The sequence below is a fragment of the Canis lupus genome, chromosome 1 (assembly GCF_003254725.2).
Source record: "Canis lupus dingo isolate Sandy chromosome 1, ASM325472v2, whole genome shotgun sequence".
Lineage (NCBI taxonomy): Eukaryota > Metazoa > Chordata > Mammalia > Carnivora > Canidae > Canis > Canis lupus.
Window position 1 is genome coordinate 115,896,419 of NC_064243.1, and position 13,520 is coordinate 115,909,938.

At 40.7% G+C, this 13,520-nt stretch overlaps 1 protein-coding gene across 1 annotated transcript in view; it reads right to left on the reverse strand.

Annotated features, from left to right (window-relative positions):
• Positions 1-13,520, reverse strand: part of LOC112643723 (uncharacterized) — a 59,659-nt gene that overhangs the window by 23,890 nt on the left and 22,249 nt on the right. Inside the window, exon 9 of the mRNA XM_049110127.1 lies at positions 10,765-10,911. Within this exon, the coding sequence (XP_048966084.1) occupies positions 10,765-10,911 (147 nt within the window). The remainder of the gene's footprint in view (positions 1-10,764; positions 10,912-13,520) is intronic.

Here is a 13,520-nt window from a genome sequence, read left to right on the forward strand (position 1 = left end):
ATGTAAAACCTGGGGCACCTGGGTGGCTCAGTGGTTGAGTGTCTGCCTTTAGCTCAGGTCGTGATCCCAGGGTCGTGGGATCAAGTCCTGTATCAGGGTCCCTGCAGGAAACCTGCTTCTCCCTCTGCCTACGTCTCTGCCTCTCTCTGTGTGTCTCTCATGAATAATTAATCTTTAAAAAATTAAAAATTAAAAAATCAAAATGTAAACCTTTGTTAGGTCATTGACCATACCAAAACAGGTGACAGGTCTGCTGGCTGCAGTACTCTAAATCTTGCTACATTTTTCTATATTGATAGATATTTGTGTGGGTTTCCAGTTTTTTCTTATGAATAAATCTATGATCAATCTTACATATTTTGGTAGACATAGTATTCATTTCTATTAGGAATACAAGAGATCATAAAATAGGTTTATATTTATCTGTGAAGATACTACCAAATCATTTTCCAAAGTCATTATGTCAATTTGCACTTGTATCAGTAATGAATATAAAGGGTTCCAGTTGCTCCATATACTTTTAAGTACTTGGTATTGCCAGTCTTTTTAATTTTTACAATACTAGTAGGTGGGTAGTGGTATCTCCAAGTGATTTTTAACTTGTATTTCCCTAATGAATGCTCATGTTAGCATCCTTTCACATGCCAGTCACTTGGATAACTGGATAACATCTCTGTTGAACTGCCTGTTTAACTTTGACTACTTTACTAAAATCAGTTTGTAGTTTTTTTTCTATTTATTTGTAGGTTTTTGTACATACTAAGATATAAGATCTTTGTAGAATATGTGTATCGTAGATATCTTTTCCAGGCTATGGCTTGCCTTTTCACTCTGATAATGAAGTCTTTGAAGAACAGATGCTTTTAATTTAAGTGAAGTTCAATTTATTAATATTTTATTTATAGTTGATGCCTCATTCTATTTAAAAACTTTTGCCTACCTTAAGAACATGAAGGTATTCTATTTTTCTTCTAGAAGAATTATTGTTTCACCTTTCACATTTATAAGCACAGAGCTCAATGTAGGGCTCAATCCCACCACCCTGAGATCATGACCTGATCTGAAACCAAGAGTCTGACACTGAAGGCTGAGCCACTCAGGTGCCGCTAGACACATGTTCTTTCTTTCCTCCAGCCCCACTCCCTTCCTAACCCCTGCTAGCTACTAATCTGTTCTGTGCTTCCATAATTTTGAAATTTCAGAATGTTATTTTTTCAAGTTTTTATTTAAATTCCAATTAGTTAATATACAATGTAATACTAGTTTCAGGAGTAGAATTTAGTGATTAATCAGTTACATATAACACCCAGTGCTCATAACCCGCCTTAATAACTATCACCCTTTTAACCAAATGTAATCATACAATATCTACATTTTTGGGATTGATTTTTTTCACTTAACTGACTTCTCTGGAGATTCATCCATGTTGTTGAATGTATCAGCCACTGATTAATTTTTTTGCTAAGTAGTATTCCATGGTATAGATGAACCACAGTTTGTCTAACCATCACCTGTTTTTTCTTATTTTATTTTTTATTCATGAGAGACACAGAAAGAGAGAGAGAGAGAGAGAGGCAGAGACATAGGCAGAGGGAAAAGCAGACTCCATGCAGGGAGCCTGATGTGGGACTCGGTCCCAGGACCCCAGGATCAGGCCCTGAACCAAAGGCAGACGCTTAACCGCTGAGCCACCCAAGCGTCCCTAATTATCACCTGTTTAAAGGCATCTAGGCTGTTTACCATTTTAGGTTATTACAAATAATACTGCTATAAATATTCTTGTACAAAATTTTGTAGTGAAATGAGTTTTCATGTCTTTAGGGGTAAATGCCCAGGTTTACAATGGCTGTGTCTTATGGTATTTGAATGTTTAGTTTTTAAGAAACTGCTAAATTGTTTTTTCAGACTGGTTGTATCATTTTATAATCCTACCGCAATGTGATCCAGTTTCTTTCTTTTTTTTTTTTAAGATTTTATTTACTTATGACGGGGGGGGGGGGGGGGAGAGAGAGAGAGAGAGAGCCAGAGACACAGGCAGAGGAAGAAGCAGGCTCCATGCAGGAAGCCTGATGTGGGACTTGATCCCGGGTGTCCAGAATCACACCCCAGGCCGAAGGCGGCACCAAACCGCTGGGCCACTGGGATTGCCCTGATCCAGTTTCTATACATCCTCTGCAGCATTTGTCACCATTTTGAAAAAAGATTTTATTTATTTATTCATGAGAAATGCAGAGAGAGAGGCATAGGGAGAAGCAGGTTCCATGCAGGGAGCCCACTGTGGGACTCCATCCTGGGACTACAGGATCATGCCCTGGGCTGAAGGCAGACGCTCAGCTGCTGAGCCATCCAGGCGTCCCTGTCACTATTTTTTATGTTAGCCATTCAGATACGTATATGCTGATACCTCATTGAAAAATAAAAAATAAAATCACGGATGAAAAAGAAGAGATCACAACAAATACCAAGGAAATACAAATGATTTTAAAAACATATCATGAGCAGCTATATGCCAATAAATTAGGTAATCTAGAAGAAATGGACACATTTAATGGAAAACCACAAGCTACTAAAACTGGAACAGGAAGAAACAGAAAGCCTGAACAGGCCGATAACCAGGGAGGAAATTGAAGCAGTCATCAAAAACCTCCCAAGACACAAAAGTCCAGAGCCAGATGGCTTCCCAGGGGAATTCTATCAAACATTTAAAGAAGAAACAGTACTATTCTACTAAAGCTGTTCCAAAAGCTAGAAAGAGATGGAATACTTCCAAAATCATTCTATGAGGCCAGCATCACCTTAATTCCAAAGCCAAAGACCCCACCAAAAAGGAGAATTATAGACCAATATCCCTAATGAACATGGATGTAAAAATTCTCAAAAAGATACTAGCCAATAGGATCCAACAGTACATTAAGAAGATTATCCACCATGACCAAGTGGGATTTATCCCCAGGATGCAAGGCTGGTTCAACACTCATAAAGCAATCAATGTGATAGATCATATCAACAAAAGAAAAAAACAAGAACCATATGACCCTCTCAATAGATGCAGAGAAAGCATTTGACAAAATACAGCATCCATTCCTGATCAAAACTCTTCAGAGTATAGGGATAGAGGGAACATTCCTCAGCATCTTAAAAGCCATCTACGAAAAGCCCACAGCAAATATCATTCTCAATGGGGAAACACTGGGACCCTCTCCCCTAAGATGAGGAACAAGACAGGGATGTCCACTCTCACCACTGCTATTCAACAAAGTACTAGAAGTCCTAGCCTCAGCAATCAGGCAACAAAAAGAAATAAAAGGCATTTGAATTGGCAAAGAAGAAGTCAAACTCTCCCTCTATGCAGGTGACATAATACTGTACCTAGAAAACCCAAAAGACTCTACCCCAAGATTGCTAGAACTCATACAGCAATTCGGCAATGTGGCAGGATACAAAATCAATGCCCAGAAATCAGTGGCATTTCTATACACTAACAATGAGACTGAAGAAAGAGAAATTAAGGAGTCAATCCCATTTACAATCGCACCTAAAAGCATAAGGAACCTAGGAATAAACCTAACCAAAGAGGTAAAGGATCTATACCCTAAAAACTACAGAACAACTTCTGAAAGAAATTGAGGAAGACACAAAGAGATGGAAAAATATTCCATGCTCATGGATTGGAAGAATTAATATTGCGAAAATGTCAATGCTACCCAGGGCAATTTGCACATTTAATGCAATCCCTATCAAAATACTATGGACTTCCTTCAGAGAGTTGGAACAAATCATCTTAAGATTTGTGTGGAATCAAAAAATTAAAAAAAAGGGATCCCTGGGTGGCGCAGCGGTTTGGCGCCTGCCTTTGGCCCAGGGCGTGATCCTGGAGACCCTGGATCGAATCCCACGTCGGGCTCCCGGTGCATGGAGCCTGCTTCTCCCTCTGCCTGTGTCTCTGCCTCTCTCTCTCTCTCTCTCTATGTGACTATCAAAAATAAATTTAAAAAAATAAAAAATAAAAAAAAATAAAAAGATTTGTGTGGAATCAGAAAAGACCCTGAATAGCCAGGGGAATATTAAAAAAGAAAACCAGAGCTGGGGGCATCACAATGCCAGATTTCAGGTTGTACCACAAAGCTGTGGTCATCAAGACAGTGTGGTACTGGCACAAAAACAGACACATAGATCAATGGAACAGAATAGAGAATCTAGAAATGGGCCCTCAACTCTATGGTCAACTAATATTCAACAAAGCAGTAAAGACTATCCACTGGAAAAAGGACAGTCTCTTCAATAAATGGTGCTGGGAAAATTGGACATCCACATGCAGAAGAATGAAACTAGACCATTCTCTTACACCATACACAAAGACAAACTCAAAATGGACGAAAGATCTAAATGTGAGAAAAGAATCCATCAAAATCCTAGAGGGAACACAGGCAACACCCTTTTTGAACTTGGCCACAGCAACTTCTTGCAAGATACATCCATGAAGGCAAGGGAAACAAAAGCAAAAATGAATTATTGGGACTTCATCAAGATAAAAAGCTTCCGCACAGCAAAAGAAACAGTCAACAAAACTAAAAGACAACCTACAGAATGGGAGAAGATATTTGCGAATGACATATCAGATAAAGGGCTAGTATCCAAGATCTATAAAGAACTTATTAAACTCAACAGCAAAGAAACAAACAATCCAATCATGAAATGGGCAAAAGACATGAACAGAAATTTCACAGAGGAAGACATAGGCATGGCCAACAAGTACATGAGAAAACGCTCTGCATCACTTGCCATCAGGGAAATACAAATCAAAACCACAATGAGATACCACCTCACACCAGTGAGAATGGGGAAAATTAACAAGACAGGAAACAACAAATGTTGGAGAGGATGTGGAGAAAGGGGAACCCTCTTGCACTGTTGGTGGAAATGTGAACTGGTACAGCCACTCTGGAAAATTTTGTGGAGGTTCCTAAAGAGTTAAAAATAGAACTGCCCTACGACCCAGCAATTGCACTGCTGGGGATTTACCCCAAAGATACAGATGCAGTGAAATGCTGGGACACCTGCACCACAATAGCAGCAATAACAGCAATGTCCACAATAGCCAAAATGTGGAGGGAGCCTCAGTGCCCATCGAAAGATGAATGGATAAAGAAGATGTGGTATATGTATACAATGGAATATTACTCAGCCATTAGAACCCACAAATACCCACCATTGCTTCAATGTGGATGGGACTGGAGGGTATTATGCTGAATGAAATAAGTCAATCGGAGGAGGACAAACATTATATGGTCTCATTCATTTGGGGAATATAAAAAATAGTGAAAGGGAATAAAGGAGAAAGGAGAGAAAATGAGTGGGAAATATCAGAGAGGGAGACAGAACATGAGAGACACCTAACTCTGGGAAACGAACAAGGGGTAGTGGAAAGGGAGGTAGGCAGGGTTTGGGGTGACTGGGTGACAGGCACTGAGAGGGGCACTTGATGGGTTGAGCACTGGGTGATATGCTATATGTTGGCAAATTGAACTCCAATAAAAAATAATTTAAAAAATAAAAATAAATAAAACATTGCAAGCTTTCATCAAGGTTGCAATCTTCATACAAAAAGTAGTGGCCTTCTTTTATACCAGTAAGGATCAATTACATAATGTACAAAACATTTCCAATCACAAAGTCAACAAAATGAATAATGTGCCTATGATTTGAAGTAGGCAAGGAAAATGTAAACTCTTTATCTAAAAGTGTAAATACTTAACAAAAACTCAGAAGAATGCCTGCTTATTAAAGAGGTAAACTACTGGGCAGCTGAGGTGGCTCAGCGGTTTATCGCCACCTTCAGCCCAGGGCCTGATCCTGGGGAATAGGGATTGAGTCCCACGTCGGGCTCTCTGCATGGAGCCTGCTTCTCCCTCTGCTTGTGTCTCTGCCTCTGTGTCTCATGAATCAATAAATAAAATCTTTTTTTTTTTTTAAAAGGGGTAAGCTACTTTTATTTTTTTTAAAGATTTTGTTTATTGATTCATGAGAGACACACACAGAGAGAGAAAGAGGCAGAGACACAGGCAGAGGGAGAAGCAGGCTCCCCACAAGGAGCCTGATGTGGGACTTGATTCCACATCTTAGGATCATAATTCCAGGGTCATGACCTGAGCCGAAGGCAGATGCCCAACCACTGAGCCACCCAGGTGTCCCAAGAGTTAAACTACTTTTAATGCATAAAAAACCTAATACTGTAAAGATTTCAATTTTTATTTTCTCCTTTAAGTACTCTTGTCTGAATAGGATAAATAACAACACTTGCAGTTTAACAGATTTTCTTTGGTACATAGGAAATACAAGTTTACCATAATTTTTTTCATTGTGATTCTGTGTATTTTCTCAATATTTACAAAAAGTTATTTATAAAAAGCACAGGGAAAAATGCTTAGAAAGAAAACAATAGAGGCACCCAAGTGGCTCAGTTAGTTAAGAATCTGCCTTCAACTCAGGGCATGATCCCAGGGTTCTGGGATCGAGTCCCACATTGAGTTCCCTGCTTGGCAGGGAGTCTGCTTCTCCCTCTATCCCTCCCCCCTGTTCATGTACTCTCTCTCTCACACTCACTCTCTCTCAAATAAAATTAAACTAAAAAAAAAAGAAAGATAACAGTACTAACATATTATTAAAGGACATTAAAGAAGTACCTGGGTGGCTCAGTTTGTTAGGTGTCTGTCCTCAGTTCAGGTCATGATCCTGGAATCGATCCCCATGGTGGGCTCCTTGCTCAGTGGGGAACCTGCTTCTCCCACTCCCTCGACCCTTCCCCCACCTCCCTGTCATGCTTCCTCTCTCAAATAAATAAATAAAATCTTTAAAAAAATAAAGGACATTAAAACAGCAACAATAATTAGAATAGCATGATATTCTATGTCATTTTTCTGTCTCTGCACATACTATACCTACATATAGCACACATACTTATAAATATGTTTTATATATATATATAACACACATACATATATCTATATCTATCTATATATATTTATTTATTTGTTTTTTAGAAGCAAGCAACAGGAAACAATGATGTGGAAGAAATTATTCAATAAATAATAGAGTGTAGGGATGCCTGGGTGGGTCAGTGGTTGAGCATCTACCTTCAGCTCAGGGTATGATCCTGAGATCCGGGATATAGTACCACATTGGGCTCCTTGCAAGGCTCATGCTTCTGTCTCTGCCTCTCTCTCTCTCTGTCTCTCATGAATAAATAAATAAAATCTTTTTAAAAATAAATTAATAATAGAGTGAAAAAAATTGAAAAGCTCTTGAGCCTCAGTTAATTACTCCCCTTGGTCAGCCCAGGTGGCTCAGTGTGATAGCGCCGCCTTCAGCCCAGGGCATGATCCTGGAGACCTGGGATCGAATCCCACGTCAGGCTCCCTGCATGGAACCTGCTTCTCCCTCTGCCTGTGTCTCTGCCTCTCTCTCTCTCTCTCTCTTGAATAAATAAATAAATGAAATCTTAAAAAAAAAAAAAAAGAAGTTGAAACTGATGATCGCCTTTGCACACAAAGGTGTGTGATGTGTATGGTGTAGTAAGCAGAGTTCCAAATGGCCCCAGGACATTTGCCCTCTGGTTATTCCTGTGATTATCTGGATGATCTTCTCTGTTACCTATTGCTATGAAATAAAATGTCCCAAAACTTAATGGCTTCAAATAACAACAAATCAGTTTAGGTCAGAAATCTGTTTGCTGGGATCCCTGGGTGGCGCAGTGGTTTGGCGCCTGCCTTTGGCCCAGGGCGCGATCCTGGAGACCCGGGATCGAATCCCACGTCGGGCTCCCGGTGCATGGAGCCTGCTTCTCCCTCTGCCTATGTCTCTGCCTCTCTCTCTCTCTGTGACTATCATAAATAATAAATAAATAAAAATTTTTAAAAAAGAAATCTGTTTGCTGTTGGACTTGGGCCTCATATTCAGGATCTCTCAGACTGCAATCAAGGTGTCAGCTGAGGCCACAGTCATCTCAAGGCTCAAATGGGGAAGGATCTGCTTCAAGGCTCACTCCTCATTTATAGAATTCAGTTTTCATAGCTATTGGAATGTCAGCCTTGGTTCCTCATTGGCTGTGGGTCTGAGATTATCCTTAGTTCACAGGTTGGCAGTTGACTTCCTCAGAGCAAGACAGCACAAAAAAAGTCTGTGAGCAAGACTGAAGTGACAGACTTTTATAACCTAGTCTTAAAAGTGAAATCTCATCACTCTTGCCCTGTTCTATTCATTAGAAGCAAGCCACTAAATCTAACCCACACTAAAGAAAAGGAAGTTACAAAAAGGGATGAATATTGGAGGCAGTGATTCCTGGGAGCCATTTTAGAAGCATCCTACCATATCTTCTTACTTGCTACTCCATTTCCCATTTCTCCCCAGTTTTTTCATTCCTGAGCCAGAGAATACTATTATAGGTTAATCAGTCACAAACATGTCTCCTGAAACTTGTATATCTTTTTCAGGTGCAAAATGAACACTGCTATAGGTTCTCATCTCTCAGAGTCCCCAGGAGAGACCCCTTTTTCCAACTGTAAGCAGGTTGCAATCATTTCCACACCCATTATGAAAACCTGAGATTTCACTACATACTTAAACTGAGGCCAACTTTTCCATGTGTAGTCAAATGAGATCATCCTTTCCTTATCATCAAATTGAAGATCTGACAAGAGAGTCAAATATCTCTCTGCAGAGACTTCATTTTTGTTCTGTCTCTGCTCCAGACCAAAGACTATGCATAGAAGAGATGCTGATTTTTCTAGTACACAATAGTTTAAGAAAACTGGGGCACATAGGAGGGACCTGGACCTCATCCCTCCAAAAATGGGATTAACTGGAGCAGTTCTGGGATATAAAGAAGTTTCAGGGTAAAAAATTAAAATCTTCACATAACCAGAATTCAAAATTGAAAAACCAATTTGAGCCATAGTTTTAGAATTGTAAAAACCAGAGCGTGCTTCTTGGAGTTTATTACTAGAGAAGCCTAGAATCCATGGAAGCCATATCTCTAAGGGGGCGGAAAACAAGACCAGATTTGCCATGGAGTTCATAAAATGTCAAGGTTTTTTTCTCCATTTTTGTCCCCAAACCAACCCCTCACCCTCATATATATACTGGGAAGTTTAGCAGGAATTTAGACACCTCTAAACTTCCTTCAAACCCCAGGATGTATTTTTATTTATTTTTTTAATTTTTTATTTATTTATGATAGTCACAGAGAGAGAGAGAGAGAGAGGCAGAGACACAGGCAGAGGGAGAAGCAGGCTCCATGCACTGGGAGCCCGACGTGGGATTCGATCCCGGGTCTCCAGGATCGCGCCCTGGGCCAAAGGCAGGCACCAAACCGCTGCGCCACCCAGGGATCCCCAAACCCCAGGATGTAAAACAGATGGACTGTAGCAGAGGTTCCACTGCACTAAAGCAAAAGTCAGCACTTTAACAGGATTTCCAGAAGTCTTACATTCTGGGATGCTGAGCTGCACTTGTGACTAGGCTATTCAGATTTCCTTTTCTGGACCTTAGGAAGGGCCATATCATCCATATAGAAGCTCCTTCAAGGCTCTGAGAAACTGCCTGCTTTTCCGCATCTAAAGTGAGAAAACTGCATAGACCATACCTGGCAGTGTCTAAACTACATGATACCCACATGCAGCCCTTCTCCTAGCCAAGATTACAACTCCCAGTGCTCTCAGGGCTCACCATTGTCATTTAGTATCCAGAGTATGAAATCATGGTCACTGTAACTAGACAAAATAAATACTTGTCCTTTTTTCCCCCTCTTTTTGCTGGTCAAAGCCCTAATCCATCATATCTTGCAATGAGATTAAGAGCCATTGTGGGGCACCAGGATGGCTCAGTTGGTAGATCTGTGATCTCCAGGTCTGAGATCAAGCCATAGAGATTACTTTAAAAAAAAAAAGAAAGAAAGAAAGAAAGAAAGAAAGAAAGAAAGAAAGAAAGAAAGAAAGAAAGAAAGAAAGAAAGAAAGAAAAAGGAAGAAGGAAGAAAGGGAAGAAAGGGAAGGAAGGAAGGAAGGAAGGAAGGAAGGAAGGAAGGAAGGAAGGAAGGAAGGAAGGAAGGAAGACAGGCACCTGGGTGGGTCAGCGGTTAAGGTCTGCCTTTGGCACAGGTCATAATCCCGGGGTCCTGGGATCAAGTCCCACATCAGGCTCCCCATAGGGAGCCTGCTTCTCCCTCTATGTCTCTGCCTTTCTTTTTTTTTTAATATTTTATTTATTTATTCATGAGAGACACACAGAGAGAGAGGCAGAGACACAGGCAGAGGGAGAAGCAGGCTCCATGCACCGGGAGCCCGACGTGGGACTCGATCCCGGGTCTTCAGGATCAGGCCCTAGGCTGAAGGCGGCACTAAACCGCTGAGCCACCCGGGCTGCCCTGTCTCTGCCTTTCTATGTGTCTCTCATGAATGAATGAATGAATAAATAAATTCTTAAAAAAAAAAAAAAACATTGAATAGCAGACATTGCTGAAGGACCGGGTGCCCATGACACATTCACATTAGGTTACACTTAAAGGAGACATTAAGAGGCTATTATCAAACTGTCTCATTCTTCTTCTCCTTGACTATTTAAAGTGAGGTGTAATACACATACCATAAAGAGCATAAAGAGCCTTGGCCTCTTTCCCTCAGCAGCAGCAGCAGCAGATTGTGCAGACATGGCCAAGATTAAGAACTTCTTTAAGACCTTTAAGGAGGAGGTGCTTAAACAGCTGGAAGACCTGAAGGTGGGAGCTGTCCCAGCTGTGAGGCCGCAAAGTGACAGGTGACAAGGTTTCCAAGCTCTGCAAGATCTGAGTTGTATCCATATCCATCCCCTGTGCTCTCACAGTTATCAATCAGACTCACATAGAAAACTTCAGGAAATTCTACAAGGGTAAGAAGGGTAAGAAGTATAAGCTCCTGCATCTGCAGCTCATGCCATGTGCCAAATGACCATCAGGAGAACCTGAAGACCAAGAAGCAGCAGCTGTACCAGCTGCGGGAGTACACGGTCAAGGCTTGAGCAGTGGCATCAATAAAACACAAACAAAACAGTACATAAAGTACACTGATGTATACAGCTTATTTTTTACCTATATGTGCACCACAGTGACTGCCACCCAGATTGAAATGTAGAATATTTCTGTCACTCAAAGTTCAGTCAGGCCTTCCCAGTCTATACCCCCTAGGTGACCAATAATTCTGACTTCTATCATGACCAATTAGTTTTACTTACTTGAACTTCACATAAATGGAATCCTATAGTATATACTCTTTTGTGATTTATTTCACTCAATATAATACCTTCAAGATTCACCTATGTTGTTATATACACCAGTACTTTCTTCTTTCATATTGTTAGGTAGTCACTTTCTGATGCATCCTTCTATTGATAGGGCATTTTTGTTGGGATCACTTTTAGGTTAATACAAACAAAGCTTCTATTAATATCCTTGCCCATATCATTTGTAGACAAATATGTTCATTTCTCTTGGATGTATATTTAGAAGTGGAATTGAGGGTCATAGTACATTATAACCTTCTCTTACATTTGTAGAAAAAATAAAAATACTTTTAAAAGAATTAGTGTGTTTATACTGAATGGCTTTTAAAAATTTCTTCCTGACCCAGGTACATACCTGAACAAATCCATGTTTTTTATGTAAAACATGGATTCTATGTACTTTACTCTTTTCCAAGATACCCAGTAACTTAAATACTATGATGAAAAATTAATGATAAATACTATGATATAAAGTCAATGCTTGAATACTATGATGGAAAACTACTTGATAAGGGAATAAGAAAGGAAAGAATATAAGGCTAAGCACACACACATTCATAACAATACAAGGAATACGTGAGACAATTAACACTGCTCATTTCTGTAACTGGTTACATGATTATGGTTCTATACCTAGTAGAGTGACATAAACTTTCCTTCCTCAAGGGTCTGGGTCATTCATAGTCCTGACTGGAACAGGTCATTGTTTGTCACTGACCTTAATCACAGTGCCATGGTAATATTAACAGATGCCCTAAGAGATCTTCTGTATTCCAGACATACTCTTCCTCACCTCCATTGTGGAGGAGTAGTCCAATTTCTCGTCAGTAGTCAGGATTAATGGCCCCAGCCAACACTGGAACTCTCTTCTTTGCCTGTGGATTCAGAGGTATGAGGAAGCCAAAGTGGCTGGGTGGCAGTCTTAACTTGGCAGTTCCTGGAACTATTGTTGTGCCTCTTGATGGAAGCACCTCTCATTCTGGAACTAAGACCTCTAGGCCAGCAGGGTGCTAAGGCCTGGGAACAGAAAGCAAAAATTTTGCTAGTGGATCACTAGGGGGTAAGAGTGAGTGGTACTATTCCCATCTCCACCTATAAAGGAAAACCTACAGTTTTCCCCTACTGCGTGTTTCTTCTCTTTTTATTTCCTTTACTACTCATACAAAATACTTACTTCTGAGACTTCAGATCACCAAATGTGTGGGCCATTTCCCCAAGTAATTTTCCAAGCACCAGCTGGATGGAGAATTCAACTCAATTCTAACATTATCTGCCTGGATATAGTGTCAGATACCACAGGCTAGGGACACCTGCCTAGGTGGTGTCCTAGATGGCTCAGTGGTTTGGTGCCTGCCTTCAGCCTGGGGCATGATCCATGAGTCCCAGGATCGAGTCCCACATTGGGGTCCCTGCCTGGAGCCTGCTTATCCTTCTGCTTATATCTCTGCCTCTCTCTGTCTCTCTCATGAATAAATAAATAAAATCTTAAAAATATATATACCACAGGCTAAAGCTTCAGTCCCACAATAGTGGTCCCCCCCTTCAGATGCCAATTGCAAGTAGTAGGTGTCCAAGTTACCCACAACTTCTGACTTGGATACAAATTGAAGGTTCCTATAACCCTCTGCTCAGTTTCAATTATTTTGCTAGAGCAGGGATCCCTGGGTGGCGCAGCGGTTTGGCGCCTGCCTTTGGCCCAGGGCGCAATCCTGGAGACCCGGGATCGAATCCCACGTCGGGCTCCCAGTGCATGGAGCCTGCTTCTCCCTCTGCCTGTGTCTCTGCCTCTCTCTCTCTCTGTGTGACTATCATAAATAAATAAAATTTAAAAAAAAATAAAATCTTTATTTTGCTAGAGCAGCACACAGAAATCAGGGGAACACATATACCAGTTTATTAAAGGATATGATAAAGGATAGAGGTAACAGCCAGATGAAGAGATACATAGGGTAAAGTCTTGGAGTACCCTGAGCACAAGAATTTCTGTCCCTGTGGAGTTGGGGTGCAATCACACTTTTGGTAGGGGTATGTTTGCAACCTAGGAGTCTTCTGAACCCTATAGATTGGGGATTTTTATGGAGGAGACTTCATCATTTAGGTACAATGGGTCATTAGCCCCATTTCCAGCCCTCTCTGCTTCCCAAGAGAAGGGAAAGAGACAGGGCTGAAAATTCCAAACTTCTAATCATGGCTTGGTCTTTTCAGGGACCA